Source organism: Meriones unguiculatus, chromosome 10 (assembly GCF_030254825.1).
Source record: "Meriones unguiculatus strain TT.TT164.6M chromosome 10, Bangor_MerUng_6.1, whole genome shotgun sequence".
Taxonomy (NCBI): domain Eukaryota; kingdom Metazoa; phylum Chordata; class Mammalia; order Rodentia; family Muridae; genus Meriones; species Meriones unguiculatus.
In genome coordinates, this window is record NC_083358.1 from 89113815 (window position 1) to 89134392 (window position 20578).

At 39.1% G+C, this 20578-nt stretch overlaps 1 protein-coding gene across 3 annotated transcripts in view; it reads left to right on the plus strand.

Moving 5' to 3' along the window:
• Nucleotides 1–20578, plus strand: part of Slc35a3 (solute carrier family 35 member A3) — a 42906-nt gene that overhangs the window by 5664 nt on the left and 16664 nt on the right. For all 3 annotated transcript variants that reach the window (XM_021642706.2, XM_060392835.1, XM_060392834.1), the window contains 3 exons: nt 16920–17124; nt 19096–19250; nt 19334–19456. In XM_021642706.2, coding sequence (XP_021498381.1) covers nt 16938–17124; nt 19096–19250; nt 19334–19456 — 465 coding nt within the window. In that variant the 5' untranslated portion in view covers nt 16920–16937. The remainder of the gene's footprint in view (nt 1–16919; nt 17125–19095; nt 19251–19333; nt 19457–20578) is intronic.

Consider the following 20578-nt stretch of genomic DNA (forward strand, 5'->3'; position numbering starts at 1 on the left):
TAAAGGCATGGGTGTATGAATACCCTGGCCTGACCAGTTCTTTTTAAGTACTGAAATTTACTTCTGTACATCTGCATGCATGTATATATGCATTTTCGTGATACATAATCAATCCCAGCACCTTTTGCATGGTAAACACATACTTTACAATTAAACTGTAGTGCACACACACATAGCCAAGCTTAATTCTTGCCAGCTTTCTTTCCTAACATTAAGCACTTTCTTCCTAATTAGATATAGAGAAAAGTTTATTTGCTTTTTAAATATAGCAGGTTTAAATCCCTACATTAGTTTTTTTTTTTTTGTGGTGTAAAAATTAACACCACAGTTTGTTAACCTAAGACAACAGCTCATTCTCTTACCAAAAGCAAGAAATCCAAAAATCAATGTCATCAGGGCTTTACTCCCTCTAGTAGTTGTAGGCAAGTATGTATTCCCTCTTCCCAGTTGCTGGTGGCCACCTGCATTTCTTGGCTTGTGCCTGTAAGACTCCCAATTCTGAAGACTAGCACCTTCAAATTTCTCCTCTTATCCCATCCCAAGATCATGTACATTCTGTCCTTGACCTTTCAAACGTCCTGCCTCAGTTTCCTGAGTAAGTGAAATTATAGGCATGTATCACTGTTCCCAGTTATTTTCTTCATCTAAAAATGCTTTTTGTTTTATTGAGGTATATTAACAAATATGAATTGTATATACAAGGTATATAATGTAATCTTATGTAAACCAGGGGATAATTTCCTTAACATGTCTATCGTTGTACATGGTTATTTGTATACATTTGAAAGGGTGCTACTCTTGAAAGTTATTCTCAGCAAATTTCAAAGAAAAAGTGTAAGAGAGAACTGTTTTCTTGGGTTCGGCTGTCTTCTGTGTCTGGGGCCTTGTTAGATTCATAGCACAGCAGAGGGCACTGCTAGTAGCAGGCCTTGCACTTTACTGACGCCTTCCATTTCTTCTAGTGCTTTCTCTTCAGACTGCTCTGTTGGGTTTCCCTGACCTTGGGCTTGTAGGGAAAGAATGAAGCAGCCTTTGTCACCTAAAATCATTTTGTTGGACATTTTTCTCTCAGTCTCTTAACTGTGAAAGAAAAAGAGTACAATACTGAGTATTTGGTGGGTACTATAAACATTGTAGGTGTTATTCTGTGTAGAATAATATATTTTTAAACATTTAAGAAGAAGGCACAGTAGTTGGGCAGTGGTGGCACACACCTTTAATCCGATCGCTGTGAAACAGAGGCAAGTGGATCTCTGCTTGATTGGGGCCGACCTGGTCTCTAGAGCTAGTTCCAGGACAGACAGCTACACAGAGAAACCCTGTCTCAAAAAACAAAAACAAAACAAAAAGATACAGTATTTTTTATTGTGTTTTACTCCAGATCTTCATGTTTTCTTATATGTCCCCTCTTTCATGAGTTGAGGTCTCACTACAAAGCTCCGGGAGGCCTGAAATTAGCTACATAGACCAGGCTGGCCTTGAACCTAAGCTCCTGCCTCTTCTGTCAAATGCTGGGGTATAGGTGTGCACATTTGGCCCTCTTGGAAATCTCCATGTTGTTGATTTCTTTATCTTTTGCTTGTTTTTTGAGACAGGGTCTCATGTAACCCAGGCTGGCCTCCAGTTCACTCCATAGCATAGAAGACCTTGAACACTTTCTGACCCTCCTCTGTCCACTTCCCAGGTAGTGTGGTTATAGGCTTGTACCATTAGTCCCAGCTTCAAGATTCTTAATTTCACCTGCATTTGAACATAGAAAGGGTACTCTTTCCATAACCCTCTCCAAGGAACAAAACCGGTACAGGTTTTAGTAACCAGAATGTGGTATTTTGGGGGACATTTAACCTAGTACAATTTTTAAGGAGTTTTGATGTATTGAGAGACAGAGAGTACAAAAGTGCAGAATATAGGATTCTGAGATCCTGTAATTTTCTAAATTCAGTCTGCCTTTTATTTCAGCTTCCCATAGGATCAGACTAGATTGATTTTTCAGAAGTGCTAAGTTTGTGAAGTGCAGTGCTGTAGGTGACTGTAGAGGAGGATGTAGGGAAACTGTTACTTCTGTAGGATGAGCTATCAGTATCTCCTTCACCATTAATGTGGTCAAATTGGAGAATTAATTCCAGATTTTTGTCATTATGATTCTCTTACCTCTGGGTAAGAGGTAAGACCAAATTTGGTCTCAATAACTGTACCAGTAAGGGCTCAGTTAGGAAAGCAGAATCCTCCAGTGTTATGCATACGGCATTTGGAATAGCAACAAGTGAAGTAAAGGTAAAAGAGGGCATTGGGGAATTAGGTTCACCTGCTAAGTAGCACACTTGTAGGTTGAACAACTCAGGGCTTCCAAAGAAGTCCAGGAAGTCAGCCCTGCCCACATCCTGCTACCAGAGCAGGACTGTGGAATAAAGTTGGTGGGAAATTTATGGAGCGCTGTCACCTCTGAAAAGAGACTGAGTCTGTGTTCACAGTTAAGAGTCTGATGGAGGCTGAGGCCTCTGCTACCTAGTTGGGAAGAAGGGCTGATTTCTAGGTCAGCAAGGAGAGTGAGGGTGTATTGCTCTCACTCTGTCAAACGACTTTAAATTACATTTTTTTTCTCTATTTATTTAGTGTGTCTGGGGTGCATGCTGTGGCACCTATGTGAAAGTCAGTACAGCTTGCAGGAGTTGGTTCTCTCCACAATGTGAGGTTCCACGGATTGAACTCAGGTTGTCAGGCTTAGTGGCAAACACTACCCACTGAGCCATCTCACTACCTCCCTTCCTACATTTAACCCTGAGTCTTCAGTGAATGTCTCTTAATTTGCGTCTGCCTTCTAAATATTGTGCATGCTTAGTGTTTACCTGATGATAACAGAACCATGTACAGAAAGGCTTTGCAGCTTATCTAAGCTGACATAGTTTCTCTTTTCCTTTTTACCCTATGTTTTTTTCCTGTCATAGAAGTTCACATATAGTTACCCATAAAAAAAGAGAAGTTCATATATAATTTTCGCTTCTTTTCTCCCTACCCCTCATCTTGAATTGTTTGAATGTATCTTCCTTGCTGAGGAATAAGGCCATGCAGAAACAAGATGGTTTAGATTGTTTTGATTTTTACTGAGTACCCAAATGCTAACGACAACATTGGCCATATTAGTGTGACTTACATATCTGATGGCTTATTCCAATCTGGACACTGGAGTGTTGTTTATATTTTTAACCTGCTGTCTCCTTCATTTTGAAGTTTTTATAGTGGTTAACCTGGTTTTCAAATTATTGTTCTTTGGAGAATGCCTTTAACTCTTGCCTTTAGTGGTAGGAAATGGCCGTGGGCGGGGGGAGGGGGGAATGACAGTGTAGAATAGTTCACGGCAGGAAATGGGGCGTGTGCATTTCACTGCTGTGTGACCACACAGTGGAAGGGTAAAGCTTTTCTTACTGGGCCATATCATTACTTTCCCTATTGCCAAATACTGAACAACTTTTATCTATAAATTGGCATAAAATAGGTTTTATATTTGTATAGTTGAAGAAATATTTGAACACTTGATTTTGCTTGATTGTAATAATGGAAATTCTGTAGTCTATGAAAGAACAAGTTAAAAATTGACAGAGCTGTTACTTACACCAGTGATAGTGTTTTGTTTAAACAGACACGGAACACCTTGAGGAAAAAAGGGCAGTGAGAAACAGTGAAAAGATATTTAACATGGAATATACTAGGAGCTTATAGGCACCAAAATGTCAGTTGAGGATGTGGCTTAGTGGAAGAGTTCTTACCTAGCATTTCCAAGACCTTAGGGTCTAGCCACAGCATAACAAAACTAAGTTATTCTCTTTAAAGACTCATTGACTTTTTCTTATGTATCTAAAAATAACTCAACACTCAGAACAGTGATACACATCTGTAACCACTGCAGAAGCAGTGGACTGCTACAAATTAGAGGCCAGCCTACACTATATGGTGAGACCTGTCTCAAAACCACAGGGGCCAGAGAGAATGTTCAGCCTTTAAGAACGTAGACTGTTCTTCCAGAGGACCAGAGTTCGATTCCCAGGACCCACATTAGGTAGCTCACAAACTACTTGTCACCTCTAGCCTCTGTGGCTCCTGCACTTCTTATAAACACACATACATAGTTAAAAATAATAAAAACCCAGGTGTAGTGGTGTGCTCCTTTAATCCCAGCACTTGGGAGGCAGAGGGAATTGGATCTCTTGACTTGGAAGCCAGCCTGGCCTACATAGTGAGTTCTAGGACAACCATGGCTACACAAAAACCTGTCTTAAAAAACAAATAATAATAATAATATTTAAAAAACAAATATTAATAATAAAAAATCACAAAACTATTACCCCTAAAATTGAGCTATAACATACTGTTTCAGTTATAGATTAAAACTGATCATATCAGTATTGTGAGTTATGTCTTTTGTTTATAAAAATTTTTTTTTTGTTTTCCCTACAAGATTAGTATGTATAGCAAGAGCAGTATACTGTTTGGATGATTAACATACCATATATTCTTAAAATATGTTTATTTTGTGTGTTTTTTTCTGTATTTATTATTATTATTATTATTATTAATTTATTTATTTGTTTGTTACAATTTATTCACTTTGTATCCCAGCTATAGACTCCTCCCTCATACCCTCCCAGCTGTAGACTCCTCCCTCATGCCCTCCCAATCCTACCCTCTCTCCCTCTACTTCTCCCATGTTTCTTCCCCAGTCCATTGATAGGGGAGGTCCTTCTCCCTGACCCTAGCCTATCAGGTCTCATCAGGACTGGCTTCATTGTCTTTCTCTGTGGCCTGGTAACACTGCCTTCAACCCCCACCGGGGAGGTGATCAAAGAGCCAGCCACTGAGTTCATGTCAGAGACAGCCCCTGCTCCCATTACTAGGGCACCCACTTGGACACTGAGTTGCCATGGGCTACATCTGTGCAGGGGTTCTAGGTTATCTCCATGAATAGTCCTTGGTTGGAGTATCAGTCTCAGAAAAGACCCATAGGCTCAGATTTTTTTGGTTCTGTTGCTCTCCTTGTGGAGGGGTCCAGGTCTTTCTATCTCCCCCTACTTTCATAAGATTCCCTGCACTTTGCCCAAAGTTTGGGTATGAGTCTCAGCATCTGCTTTAATACCCTGCTGGATAAAGTCTTTCAGAGGCCCTCTGTGGTAGGCTCCTGTCTTGTTCCTAGTTTTTACCCTCTTCTGATATCTTTCCCACTTGCCTTTCTGAATGAGGATTGAGCATCTTACCCAGGGTCCTTCTTCTTGCTTAGCTTCTTTAGATGTACAGATTTATATGTACAGTATGTTTATCCTATATTATATGTCTAATATCCACTTATAAGTGAGTATATGCCATGTATGCCTTTCTGCTTCTGGGATACCTCACTCAGGATGATCTTTTCTAGTTCCCAGATGGCTCAGCCATTAAAGGCTAGCCTCACAATGAAAAATATGTTCATTTTTATGTGTATGTGTAAAAGGAATTTTTATTCACCTGATGTAATTGTCATCTTGGAGGATTAATGCCTCGGGCTGCTAACCTAGGTCTAGTCCTGGAAGCTTCTAGCCTCTGTACAATGTTACCTATGTCTACAATGTTTTCAACCTTTGAGACTTACTGCTTAATAAATTCATCCTTTCTTTTCTTTCTCAAATCTGGCAGGCTGATTCAACTCACCCAGCTGACTTATTCAATATGGTTTTTCTCTCGGTCGCTGAATTGCTCTGCTTGGCCTCAAACTAACTCCAGCAATCTGCTCTGATCTCTTATTCTCTGGCTTGTCCAGTCTTCACCTGAATTCTCCCTCTGCAACCTGTCTCTCTATTACTGTCCTGGTAAAACTGTATCCTGTCTCCTGTTCTCTGTGTTGCTCCCTTAAGTGGCTTCCCTTTCCTGTCTGTTCTCATGAAAGTTGGGTGTATCCTATTCTGTCAAATCTTTCTCTGATTCATCACTTTTTCTGCCACTCAGTTAAACATCCCTTTCAAACATGGGTGCTTCCTTCTACAAACTAACTTTACTTTCCTTGTTTGGGGTTAAAGGCATGTACAACCATGCCTAGACCTAAGCTTTTCTTTACCTGAAACTTGCTGTATACCAGGCTGGCCTTGAAATCAGATCTGCTTGCTTCTGTTTCCTAGATTAAAAGCATGTTTATATTCCAGTCAAATCACACAGACCTAGAAGGTGTTTGGATGTGATCTCTTGCCAGAACAGCTATGTTTTGAATTAAAATTTCTCAACATGTATGTGTGTTTGCATGAATGTATATGTGTACACTATGTGCATGCCTATGGTACTTGAGGATGCCAAAAGAGGGCAGCAAATTCCCTGAACTACCACGTCGATGTGGAAACGGAATCCAATTCCTCTCTAAGAGCAGCAGGTGTTCCTCACCCCTATCTCTGCAGACCCCTACCCCCATTTATCTTTTTAGTTAGCTAGATGAGATAAATATCCCAGTGTCAGAAAGCAAATCAGCTGTGATGAACTTTGCCAGTAGTATATAGATACAAGTTAGTGAGGTTTTAAAACCTGGGAGATGGTAAACAAAAAATAACAACTGAGCTTAACATTTGTGAGTGTTTCTTTTTAGTTAATTTATTTAGAAAAACCTTAAGAGCACTGCTTTTACATCAGTAGTTGTTTGGGGCTAGTAGCTGATAGAATTTGTTTACATAACACTTATGTGTACATGTTATGAGGCATGATTTCTACCACATCCTGGCCTCCAGCTCATTGTATAGTAATTCTCCTTCCGTAACCTCCTGAATGCTGCGATTACAGGCATGTGCCACTCACCCAGCTTGTGTCATCATGTCTACATGTTTTTAATGTTTTTAATGTTACTGAGTTTTAATGGACTAGTATGTTTTACTAAGGGTGTGTATTTCATCATTAGTGTCAAGGAAATATAAATATAGCTCACTCTAAAGTTAAGTTTTGTTTTTACAGTAGAAGAAATATTTCAGAATATTTTAAAATACTTATTCTTTTAAAATATGTGTGGATGTTTTGTTGTTGCTGCTTTTTTTTTTCTTGGTATTATAGCACTTTGCAGTGGAGTTCAGACAACCTTTCATATTTCTCTTCCTGCCCCAGTGTCCTGAATGTTGGGATTATAGATGTATGGCACTAGGTCAGGACTTTATTACATTTTAAGAACATTGTGTAAACATATAACCTATTGATTGGTAGCATGACATGTATAGTAAAACAGATATTGTCTTTTTGTAACTGGCTTCATACATGGACTTAAATATTATAGTGACTATACATTAGTGTCTTATTTAGGGATTCTATTGCTGTGAAGAGACACCATGACCATGGCAACTCTTATAAAGCACAGCATTCAATTAGGGCTAACTTACAGGTTCAGAGGTTTAGTCCATTATCGTCATGGCCGGAAGCATGGCAGCGGAAAAGGAGCTGAGAATTCTACATCTTCATCCACAAGCAGTAGGAGACTGTGAGCCACACTTGGCATGGCTTAACCTCAGAGCCTGCCCCAACAGTGACACTTAATCCAACAAGGCCATATTTCTAATAGTGTTATGCCCTATGGACCAAACATTCAAACACACTAGTCCATAGGGGCCATTCTTATTCAAACCACCACAAACAGTAAGTAAATGAGAAATATCAAGTAAATGAGAAGCAAGTTCAATATAAACCTTCAATGTAAGAACCATAATCAGGCAGTAATGGCACATGCCTTTAATCCTAGAGTTCCACGCCAGCCTAGTCTACAGAGTGAGTTCACAGTAATCCTGATTAATTTGGGGGAAGGTGGTCATCAGTAATAATGTACATTAGTGGTATATATGCATTGTGGGGTGCATGAGTGTATATGTGCGTGCGTATGTATTTGCAGTGCTAGGGATTAAACCCACAGCTTCATGCAGGCCAGGCAGGGGCTCTACCACTGAAGTATACTACCAGCTCTATAATTTATTAGTTAATACATAAGGTAACTTAGAATTGCTTGTCATTCTTTAAAATACAAGGATCTTTGGATCCTAAAGAAACCACTTTAATGAAAATTGAAGGACATCAATTTCATTTAAATATATTTAAATTGTGTATTCTAGGGTTTTTGTTGTTTTGTTTTTTGAGACAGGGTCTCACTATGTAGCCATGGGTGGCCTGAAGCTAACTATGTAGTTATGTAGATCAGGCTAGCTTTGAACTTAGTGATCTGCTTGTCTTCCTTCAGAGTACTGGGATTAAAGGCATGTATCATCAAGCCTGGCCGCCAGTCTTTTTGGAAAACTTTTTTCCCCCTTTTCTTTGCATTTCTATGCAAAGAAAAGCCTCATAAAATATACTAGGCAAGTTCTGTACCACTTAGCCATATGTCTAGCCCTCTATTTTGTTTTGTTTTGTTTCTGAAGACTATTAAATACTTACTGAGACTCTCTTGGAATTTTGAATAAGAATAGTCTTTTTTTGTTGTTGTTGTTTTGAGACAGTGTTTCTACATGTAGATTTAACTGTCCTGGACTTATTCTGTAGACCAAGCTGGCCTCAAACTCACAGAGATCTGCCTGCCTCTGACTCCTGAGTGCTGAGTGCTGGGATTACAGATGCTGCCACCGTGCCTGGCCTAAGAGTAGTCATTTTTATTTTGTTCAAAATGTAAAAAAAATACAGATTTTAGTATGATCATCCTATATTATATGTCTAATATCCACTTATAAGTGAGTGAATACCTTGTATGTCTTTCTGCTTCTGAGATACCTCACTCAGAATGATCTTTTGTAACCATCTGCCTGCAAATTTCATAATTTCCTTGTTTTTAATTGTTGAGTAGTATTCCATTGTGTGAAAGTGCCACAATTTCTGTATCCATTCCTCAATTGAGGGACATCTGGGTTGTTTCCAGCTTCTGGCTATTGTGAATAAAGCTGCAACAAATATGGTTGAGCAAATGTCCTTGTATATACTTAAGCATCTTTTGGATATATGCCTATGAGTGGTATACCTGGATCTTGAGGTAGTACTATCAGGACCCTTAAGATGCTTAATCTTCATTCAGAATGGCAAATGGGATAGACGTTGGAAAAAGGTGAAAACAAGGAACAAGACAGGAGCCTACCACAGAGGGCCTCTGAAAGTCTCTACCCAGCAGGATATTAAAGCAGATGCTGAGACTCATAGCCAAACTTTAGGCAGAGTGCAAGGAATGTTATGAAAGGGGGAGACGGAAAGACCTGGAAGGGTCTGGAGCTCTACAAAGAGAGCAACAGAACCAAAAAACCTGAGCCTATGGGTCTTTTCTGAGACTGATACTCCAACCAAGGACCATTCATGGAGAGAACCTAGAATCCCTGCTCAGACGTAGCCCATGGCAGCTCAGTGTCCAAGTGAGTTCCCTAGTAAAGGAAACTGGCTGTCTCTGACATGAATTCAGTGGCTGGCTCTTTGATCACCTCCCCCTGAGGGGAGAGCAGCCTTAACAGGCCACAGAGGAAGACTATGAAAACCACTCCTGATGAGACCTGATAGGCTAGGGTCTGATTTAAGGGGAGGAGGTCCTCCATTATCAGTGGACTGGGGAAGTGGCTTGGGAGGAGAAGGAAGGAGGAATTGGGAGGGGACAAGGGTGGGGCTACAGCTGTGATACAAAGTGAATAAATTGTAATAAATAAAAAATTACATAAAAATAAGTTTATTAGCATTGAAAAACTGTAAAAGTAAATTCTGATCAAGCGTCATCTGAGCTCATTGAGTCTAAATGAATGGAATTTAAATCTATGAATTTTTGTTGTATATTTTCCCTTACGGAGATTTAAAAATAAAAAATTCAACTTTATAAATATTAAATGTACGAAGCAATTAAGATGAAATATGGCAATTAGTAAGCAAGTACAAGATTTATTGATGAAGCTGGGAGTGATAAAGAACTTAGTGTTGAGATCTTAGTTAGATTCTCAGCAAAAATTGAAAAAAAAAAAAAAAAGGGAAGGCATCTGTAAGATAGCCTAACCAAACCTAAAGTCGGTTCCTCCCCAGAGGACATAAAGGGCTCTCAGAGGTAGGAGCTGCGTGACTGCTGTAACATCAGTGTCTCTTAAAAGGGAGAGACTGAAGCACTTAGGAGCCCTGTATTGAGAATGTGTACACAGATGTGTGTATATTTGGTAATGGAAAAGCAAAATTATGAAAATATATGCTGACTTAGAAACTTACTTGTTTATTTATTGAGACACAGTCTAACTTTGTAGCCTTGGACATTCCGGAACTCAGCTATGTAAACCAGCTGTTCTTGAATTTGTGGCGATTCCCGCAGCTGACCCCAAGTGCTAGGATTACATGCATGCACCACTGTGCAAAGAAACTGACCTTTAACTTTTCATTTGCTAATAAATTGGAACATTGTTGTTAAAATAGGTGTATTAATGATCTTGGTAGCACAGAATAAGCACACAACTGATCTCCTGAGTCAGATGGCTAATGAAGAAGTCTCTGTGTTCATTCCAGTTAGGTGATTAATTTGAGTGGCAAAGAAGTATATACTTAAATTCAAGTAAATTGCTTGTGATATCTCCAGTGATTTTTAAAATTATTTATTTTTGTTTCATGTGCATTGGTGTTTTGCCTAGATATATGTCTATGTGAAGGCATCAGATCTTCTAGAGCTGGAGTCACAGACAGTTGTCAGCTTCTGTGTTGGTGCTGGGAATTGAACCTGGGACCTGTGGTAGAGCAGCCAGTACTCTTAACCACTGAGCCATCTTTCCAGCCCCTATCTCCAGTGGTTTATATATATGTATTTTGTTGAATTAAAGTTTTTTTTCTATACACACTCTAGCTCCCAAATAATGAGACAGAGGCTCATTTACATTTATTAATAACCCTTAGAGCACTAAGCTAGGTAGATATTGATCTGTCTGTCTATACTACCCTGGCTGCTTCCCAGCCATGTACCCCATACTACTTGCCATCTTGTCTAGCTCTGGCAGCTCCTGCTCTGTCTTTTGTCTTCATGGTGACTCCTCATGACCCATTAATTCTCATGGCCCTGAAACTTCTTCCCTAACTCCTCAGACTGGGAATGGAAATCCCACCTACTGTCTCTTTTGCCCAGTCATAGATTCTTCAGCTTCCTTGTTAACCAGTCAGAGATAACTGGGGAGTAATTTGTACACAGCATTGAGACAGGAGATTCCTCAATAGCAGTGACAGTCTGTTAGCATTTAGCTCACTGGGGGTTCAGCAATTAATAATTGGATATACAGAGGCACACCTTAATACAATGTGAACGAATGAAGGTCACTTCTACAGTATTTAGTGGTGAACATATGTTTTCCATCATTAAAATTTTTATTCTCATAATGTGGCATTGTTCATGTTTAGAATATATTTAGATGTGCATAAGGATTGCCAAATTTTATAAATAGCACTTTCGTCCTCAAGAATAGTTTTCTCAGGGCTGGAGAGATGGCTCATCAGTTTAGGGCACTGACTGCTCTTGAGAGTACCTGGGTTCTATTTCAAGCATCTGTATGGTAGCTCACAACAGTTTATTACTTCAATTCCAGAGGATCCAATGCTGTCTTCTGGCCTCTGCAGACACTGCACAAACATCATACACAGACATGCATGCAGGCAAAACATCCATAAACATAAAATATTAAAATACTATTGACGACAATTTTAAGGGACTAGAAATAGAAAGATGGCTCAGTTGTCAAGAATACTTACTGCTCTTATAGAGAAGACCTGGGTTCAGTTCCAGGCATGCACATGGTGGCTCACAACCAACCTAACTGCTGTTGCAGGGGATTCCACATCCTTTTCTGATCTCTATAGGCACCAGGCACACACATGGTGCACATACATATATGCAGGCAAAACACCCATGCATAACATACAAAATAAAAATAAATGTTAATTTTTTAAGAGTAGGTTTCTCTCTGGCATGGTGGGACATGCCTTTAATCGCAGCACTGGAGGCCGAGGCAAGCAAGTCATCTTGCTCCACATATCAAGTTCCAGGCCAGCCAGGGCCCTGTTTCAGAGAAAGGAAGGGGTGGGGTGGCTAGTCTCTGAAACAAGGTACTTGGCACGATTTAGGGACTAATGATTGCTGAATCTGCTTGATTATGTACTATTTGAGTACTTAGTGGTTGTGGGGCAGTCACTTATCTAGTACCCTAAATAGCTTAGCTGTGAGAGTTCAAAAGAAATATACTACAAAGAGGTCATACAGATTGGGAGAATATGAGTGGAAGATGGGATTCATGGAAAAGAGAGTTGAGTGAAAACCATGGTAACATATTATGCCTGGCATTAACCTAAAGATAACAGGAAACCCTAATGGAGAGTGCTTCATGGTCAAGTGTGGCCTTGACCACTAAGTTGTTTTGTTTTTTTTTTTAAGATTTTATTTATTTATTATGTATACAGTGCTCTGCCTACATGTACACCTACAGGCCAGAAGATGCACCAGATTTCATTTAGATGGTTGTGAGCCTCCATGTGGTTGCTGGGAATTGAACTCAGTACCTTTGGAAAAGCAGCTATTGCTCTTGACTTCTGAGCCATCTCTCTAGCCCCGACAACTAAGTTTTAAAGTGGACTTAATTGAGGTTGAATTTCCTTGTAGTAAAAGGACTTTAACTGTAGTCCTGTGATTTCTGATAAGTCAATATTATTATATAATTACTACCCAAAATATTTTAATCACCAACAGAATTCCCTGTTAATGCCTTTATAGTCAGCCCTCAATCCTAACTTTTCACTGCAGGCAGTTGTAAGCTAGTATCTATCGATACAGTTTGCTTCTTCTTTTTTTTTGAGTCTTAAATAACTTTTAAAAAATTATATTTCAGTGTGTTTCTAATATAATTATTGTGTGTGTACAGGCATGTGTATATGTGTATTTATGGGCATATGTGTTATGGTGTACATGTGGGTGTTGGAGGCCAGCTTTCAGAGTTGATTCTGTCCTTTGTTAAGGAAAGATCTCTCTTATTTTTGCTGTCATCGTAGCTAGCCAGTGAGCTTCTGGGTGATTTTCTTGTGTTTGCATCCCATCTGGCCATGGGAATTACAGATGTGAGTCAATGGATACTTTGAATCTCAGGATTGAACTTGGGTCATCAGTCTTAGCCATATAGCTTATTTATTTCCTGAGCCTTCTCTCTGGCCCATAGGTGATATTTTAAAGAAATTTTTTGACTTATTTGTGTGTGTGTGTGTGTGTGTGTGTGTGTGTACATGAATGTGTGTACATGCACGTGTGAATGCAGGTGCCTACAGGGTCCAGATGAAGGTGTCAGCCTCCTTAGAGCTGGAGTTATAGGTGGTTATGAACTGCCTGAAATGTACTGGGAACTGAATTCAGGTCTTCTGCAAGAGCACTATGCACTCAACCACTGTGCCATTTCTCAATGTGATGGGATTGGAGATAATGTAACCTTTGGGAGAATTATATGAGACTGGAGCCCTCCTAGGCAAGATTAAGGTCCCCAAGGAACTCTTAATGTTCTGCTATGTGAGGGTATAATGTTAAAACAGTCATCTGCAATCCTAGAAGAAAGACCTTACCAAAACCTGACAATGCTGCATAGTCACCTGGATCTCTAAGTCTCTAGAGCTGTGAGAAATAAATTACTGTTGTTTATAAGCTACCCAGGAACAGGTACTGATTATAAATGTTATTTTTATTTCCTCAGATGAGGGGATGAGATGAAGATCATTCCCAAACCTTTCTAGCTCTTTCTGAACTCGGACTGGCTGGTTTAACTCAGCTGCTCTGTTCTAAACTCCTCTCCAAGCTGACTGATTCAAACTGGCTTCTCTTGGCTTCTGACTGAATGTTCCTTCTTGGCCTCAGATTAATTTTGGCAATACGTTTTAATTTTCTGGCTCCTTCTCATTCTCTGGTTCATTCTGTCTTCACCTATGTCTAGCTTTTTCCTCTCTGCAGCCTCTCTCTGTAGGGTTAAAAAACAAAACAAAACAAAACATCTCTTTCCATCTCCACACTGCTCTCTCCCTGCTTCTCTTTCCTATCCTGTTCTGATGAGTTGGGTGTATCCTATCTCTGACTCATTCTGTCATGTCTTTCTCTCATTCTTCACTTTGCCTGCCTACTTTAAACATGGCTGCTTTCCTTCTATAAACTAACCTTACCTTCTTTGTTTGGGATTAAAGGTATGTCCTAAGGGTGTGTCTGTATTCCTGCCAGATCATACTGTAATCCAGAGTTTGTCTGCATTCCAGCTGGATTACATAGACCTAGAAGGTATTTGGATGTATTCCCTTGCCACAATAGCCATGTTGCTAGATTAAGATTCCTCTACACTGATAGCTGCCTGAACGAAATGGGATATATGGATCCAATTCTGGACTTCATTCCATTGCTCTATACCTCTGTGCTTATGATGGACATCTTTTGTAATTTTCTAGTGAATCTGGAAGTTTAGTATTTTATTTAGTATTCAATTTGCTCTTTCCAAATAGTTTTGTCTTTTTTTTGTTTGTTTGTTTTTTGGGTTTTGTTTGTTTGTTGTTTGAGATAGGGTTTATCTGTGTAGTCCTGGTTGTCCTGAAACTTGCTTCATAGACCAGGTTGCCTGTCTTTGCTTCCTGAGTGCTGGGATGAAAGGAATGTGCCATCACCATCACCCAGCTTTCCAGATTGTTTTCATTCCCTAGATCCTTCATATTCTCATGTGAGTCTTAAAATCAGCTTGGCAGCATAAAGCTTATGGCTTCAGTTACTCCAAAGGCCAAGGCAGGAGGGTCATAAGTGCAAGAGTTTAAGATCTGTTTTAGGGAGATCCTAAAACAAACAACCCAAAAAATACTACCAAAAAAGAGAGAGAGAAAAAAACTCATCCTTCTAGTTTCTACCAAAGAAAAGGTGTCTTAGTTGGTATTTTATTGCTGTAAAGAGACTTCATGACCAAGATAATTCTTATCAGTGAAAGTATTTAATTGGGGGCTTGCTTACAGTTTCAGCCCATTATCATTATTTTGGGAAGCATGGAAGCAGGTGGCTCTGGTGCTAGAGAAGTACTTGAGAGCCACACCCTAATCCACAGGCAGAATGACACTTGGCCTTTTGAAACCTCAATACCCACCCCCATTGACTTACGTCAACAAGGCTAAACCTCCTAATCCTTGTCAAATAGTGCTACTCTCTGATAACTAAGCATTCAAACATAAGAGCCTCTGGGGACCATTCTTACTCAGTCCATGACAGACGGCTGAGGGGATAGTGTTTGGGATTGTATTTTTAGATCAATCTGTATGATCTTGGACAGGAGCTGCAGTGGCAACTATGCTTAAGCATGCATAAGATCTGAAGTGGACTGTCTCCATGTCTACTGCAGTTATGGTGGTTGATAGAATTGTTGAAAGCTTCTAGATCTTTTCAGTCTTTTTCCTCATTCTCTTGTAATTTTTAAGAAAAGTAGGTTAAATATTTTTCTTTTTTTTCTGTTCATTTGTTTTGAAACTACCTTAATAAGGTACACATGCGTTTATAATGGCTATAGGTTCCTGGTGTATTGATCCTTTTACTACTATGAAATATCCTTCAAGTCTACAAGTAATTTTATGTAAGCCTTTTGCCTGACATTAATATAAGGCCTCCAGTTTTGTGGGGTTTTTTTTTTGTTTTGTTTATTTTTTTTAAATTTTCATGTGATATCTTTATCCTTCCTGCCCATCTTCCTTTCTTAATCCTTCTCCTCTTCAAGGAGTTGCTCTCTTCCTCCTTTTTTGTGAGCCTGGGATTCATTCACTAAGTTGCCCAGGTTGGCCTTGAATTCCAGGGTTTAAGTGATCTTCCTGGCTTTACTCTCTCAAACTCCTAAGATGGCCCAGTCCTTTGACTTTTCATCACATCTCTGGCTTTATATTTAAGGCAACTCTGTTGGGACTGGGTTGCTTAGAGGAAGACAGCAAGCTTATTATGTGTGAAGGTGTGGGTTCAGTCCCTGGCATCACCCAAATCATAATAATAGAAATAATAATAGTAATAAAAGTCTCTCCAAGCAATGTTGAAATAGTTTATTGAACTAAAAGGACTTTGTGGCTGCTGTTATTAAGGAAGCTGGGTAAAAGTGCGTAAGAACTATTGTACCTCTTTTGTCTTTATGAGTTCAAGATTATTTTTAAGAAGTTTAATGATTTTTTTGTTGTTGTTGCTACTGCTGCATTTTTATGGTAGGTTCCTTGAAATTCTTGTAACACCAACATCTGGGTTATTTTTTTTTTTTTGTATTGTCTGTTGATTATTGCAATTCAACCAAATTAAACATTTTTGTTTTTTGATGAGTCTACTCATTTTGAGTTGTATCTTGAACATTTGTGTATTATGAAACTCTGGTTCCTACTTAATAGCCAGGTGGGGAAGAGTGGGAATTCTGTTTGCAGATACTCACTTTCTATGTTGCAGGAATTGCCAACAGTGCTCCACTCCAATGCTTCTCGTTGCAGACTCTGGTGGGAGAGGGATGGGTCATCACGGCTACTTTCATTACTTCAGGTGCTGAGAATTAACAATGCCTTCCCCACAGTTTATACACAGCTGCAATAGTAACAGTTTTTAGGACAACTGTCTTTAGTTGTTTAGAGAAACTGAGTTTTCATTGTCTGTTTTGTTGTTCTGCACTGTGGCAATTCCAAATTATATGGTATTGTAGCACTTGGTAGAATATAGAAGTAGCCAAAAATCTTCAAAAACAATGCTTGCTCATCCCTCAGACCTTAATCAGTTTGCCCTCTTTTCTTCAGCTTAAGTTTCCTGGCAGGTGCCTTTCTCTTTGGTCCAGGCTTTTTTGTTGTTGTTGCAATTAGAAAGAGGATGCTTGTCTTGTTTGGAACTTCTGTCTCTTCTTGGATATTCGTTCCTGTATTTTTTAGTTTGATTAACTTGTCCTGTGTATTTTGTTTTTCAGACAAATGAAGAGAAAACAATGTCTGCCAACCTAAAGTATCTTTCCTTGGGAATTTTGGTATTTCAGACTACCAGTTTGGTTCTAACGATGCGTTATTCTAGGACTTTAAAAGAAGAAGGTCCTCGTTATTTATCTTCTACAGCAGTGGTTGTGGCTGAATTTTTGAAGATAATGGCCTGCATCTTTTTAGTCTACAAAGACAGTAGTAGGTATCTAGGGTGTTTTTTCCTTTTTTATGTGATTAGTTGAATTTTTATTTAAGTAAACATATTTTAAGTATACATTTGATGGACATTTATTTATTTTATCTTGCATTATTTAATTTGCCTAGACTTAACATTTCAATATTTTTTAAAAATTAGTAAGACAGGCCCAAGGGGATGGCTCAGTTGGTAAAATGCTTACCATGCAAGTGACAGGACCTGAGTTTGGATCATCAGCACCTACATAAATGGCTGGATGTGACAGTATGAGCTTGTAATTTCAGCATTAGGAGGACGTAGGATGACACCAGAGCCTGCTGGCCTGCTGCTCTGACCTACTTAACAAGCTTGAGGTTTAGTTAGAGACCTTGTGTAAAATAAGGTAAAGAGCTACTGAGGAAAATAGCCAAAGTCAACTCACGTACACACCAGTTTTAGTACTAAAGCTGTTATATTCATTTTCTCACACGATCCATGCTAGTTAGTGCTGTAAGTACGAATCCTAGTTGCAGTCATAGTTTATTAATTTGGGAAAAAGAGGATTCTTTAGTTCTTTGTGTGAATTATAGCGCCCATAATAAATTTATCTATCTATCTATCTATCCATCCAAGGCAGGATTTCTCTGTGTAGCTTTGGCTGTTCTGGAGTTGCTTTGTAGACCAGGCTGGCCTCAAGCTCACAGAGATCCATCTGCCTCTGTGTCCCTGAGTGCTGGGATTATAGCATGCACCACTGCTCCTGGTTCATAATAATTTTTTACTGAAGACATGTTGGCTCACACAGATCATCCTAGTGCTTTGGAGACTTCCTTAAAAGAATTCTACGTCTAAGGCCAACTTGGCCTGTATAGTGATTTTCAGACCAGCAGAGGCTACATAACAAGATCTGTTTCAACAGACCAAAACAAACTGAAGATCTCTGTGAACTTGGTACTGTGAATGATCTCCAACAACTACAAAAGCAAACAAAGACATCAGAGGAGTGTGGTTTAGGGGAGCAAAAATGCTTTTTGGGAGACATATCTTAAACTGGAAAAAAAAATGTATCAAACCAAGTGAGGAGACAAGCTTGCCACACAAATAACCAGTAATAAGTACCTAGAATTACAGAGAACTACAGCATAGTAAGAAAGAGACAGTGAGTCATTAGAAAAGATGTAGATGAGTAATTCTAAGAGGAGAAACCCTAAGTGGCTGATCTAAGGGTGTACAGCTTAGTGGTAGATAAAACATGTAACTGCAACAAGCCAGTGTGTTTACATACTGAAGCTTTGTCCTCGGCCTACTATAAAAATTTTAGATCTGGACTCATGCTACATGAAACAAGCGGAGCTAGTAGTTCAGTTTTTCTGTTGTTTGTAGCACCCCTACTCCCGAGCTAGTTTGCCTTTTTTTAATGATTAATGTCTGCATAATTAATTGACAGGGGTAGATGAGGAATTAGTAAAATACAGAGTTTATAAAGTTACTGTGATAGGAGAATACTTTTTACTGATTAATAATTTGAGCAACATTAGGTGGTGCACTCCTTTAATTCCAGCTCTGGGGAGGCAAAGACTGAGTTTGAGGCCAGCCTGGTCTACAGAGTGAGTTTCAAGACAGTCACGGCTACACAGAGAAACCCTGTCTTTAAAAAAAAAAAAAAAAAAGATGTATTTAAAATTTTTAATTGTGTGTGTGTGTTTTCCTTTGTCTCTGCATCTAAGTGCAGGTGTTAGCAGAGGTCAGATATATGGGATCCACTTGAAGTTGGAGTTACAAGCAGTTTTGAGCCACTCATTGTGGGTGTTGGAAATTGAACTCTGGTCCTTTGTGAGATCAGTGGTTTCTCTTAATTGCCAAGGCATCTCTCCTGTCCCTACTTTACTATTTTTAAAGTGAGATAACTGAGGCCGATTTAAAAAAAAAAAAAACAACTTACTTCTTCAGAGATATATTAATGACTGATTTTCCCCCCATTTTGTTTATTCTAGAGTGTAGTGTGAGAACACTGAATCGAGTACTACATGATGAAATTCTCAATAAACCCATGGAAACACTTAAGCTTGCTATTCCATCAGGGATATACACTCTTCAGAACAATCTACTCTATGTGGCACTGTCAAACCTAGATGCAGCCACTTACCAGGTACCTGAGATACATTTGTAACAGTCATTTTAAGAAACAAACAAAAATCGGAACATTAGTAATACTGCTGATTTCTCTTTTAGGTTACATACCAGTTGAAAATACTCACAACAGCATTATTTTCTGTGTCTATGCTTGGTAAAAAATTAGGTGTGTTCCAGTGGCTTTCTCTAGTAATTCTGATGGCAGGAGTTGCTTTTGTACAGGTAACTATTCAAGATAAGTATGCATTTCCTTTCATTTCTGTCACAGTTTAAAATCCTGATATAGTCTGCATAAAGAATATGGTTCCGCTACTTGTTCAAGCAAGTAAATGCTAATAGATATTTTTTATGGCTCCATGTGTAAAGTTAATACTGCATTGAGAGTATGTGGTATGATATAAATAAATGAATATGTGAATAAATCTTTATAGTAAAGAACTAACAATTGGACTGTGGCGTAGCTTACTGGCAGAGGCTTGCTTTGGTCCTCAGTACCACATGTGTGTGCACACACATAGGCACACAGTTGTGTTTTTCTGATGACTCTCCTGACTGTCAGAATTCTGAGGGCTGAGATTACAGGCATGAGCCACTATGGGTCTATGCACATATTCGTAGAGGCCAGAACGGTGTATTAGTAGTGCTCTGTCACTCTCTGCCAATTACTTCAAGGGTGTTTCCCTGACCCTGGAGTTTGCATTTTGTTGAGTAGGGTGGAAGCTGGGAAGCCCCAGAGATCTTGCTATTTCTGCCTTCTTCTGAACTGGGGTTACAGGTATGCAATACACACCTGTTACTGAGTTTTCAGACCCAAACTGTGGTCCTCATTATTGCAAAGCACACTGCTGAGCTATCTCTACAGATCTCTCTCTCTCTCTATTTATCTACCTACCTACCTATCTACCAATATCCATTTTTTTTAGACTTTAGATTTTTTAACATTATATGTATATGTGTAAGCTGCATGGGTTTATACTATATAAATATAGGATCACATAGAAGCCAGAAGAAAGTATCAGATCTCTGGAACTAGAGTTACAGATAGTTGTGAGCTGAAGTGTGGGAACCAAGCTCAGGTTCTTCGAAAGAGCAGCAAGTGTTTTAAACAGCTGTGCTCTCTCTCCAGCCTTTATATTTTATTTTCTTAAGGGAGACCTTACCTGGAGCCTTGATCTCACCACCTTCTGCTTCAGTCTTGAGAGTGCTGGGATTGTATGTATAAACCAGTACTCTTGGCAAGAGAGGGAGAGAGAAAAAAAGGAAGGAACAGTCCAACAAAATAAGACTTCGCACAGTGAAACTCTGTCTTAAAACCAAACTAAAACAAACAAACAAACAAAAAAA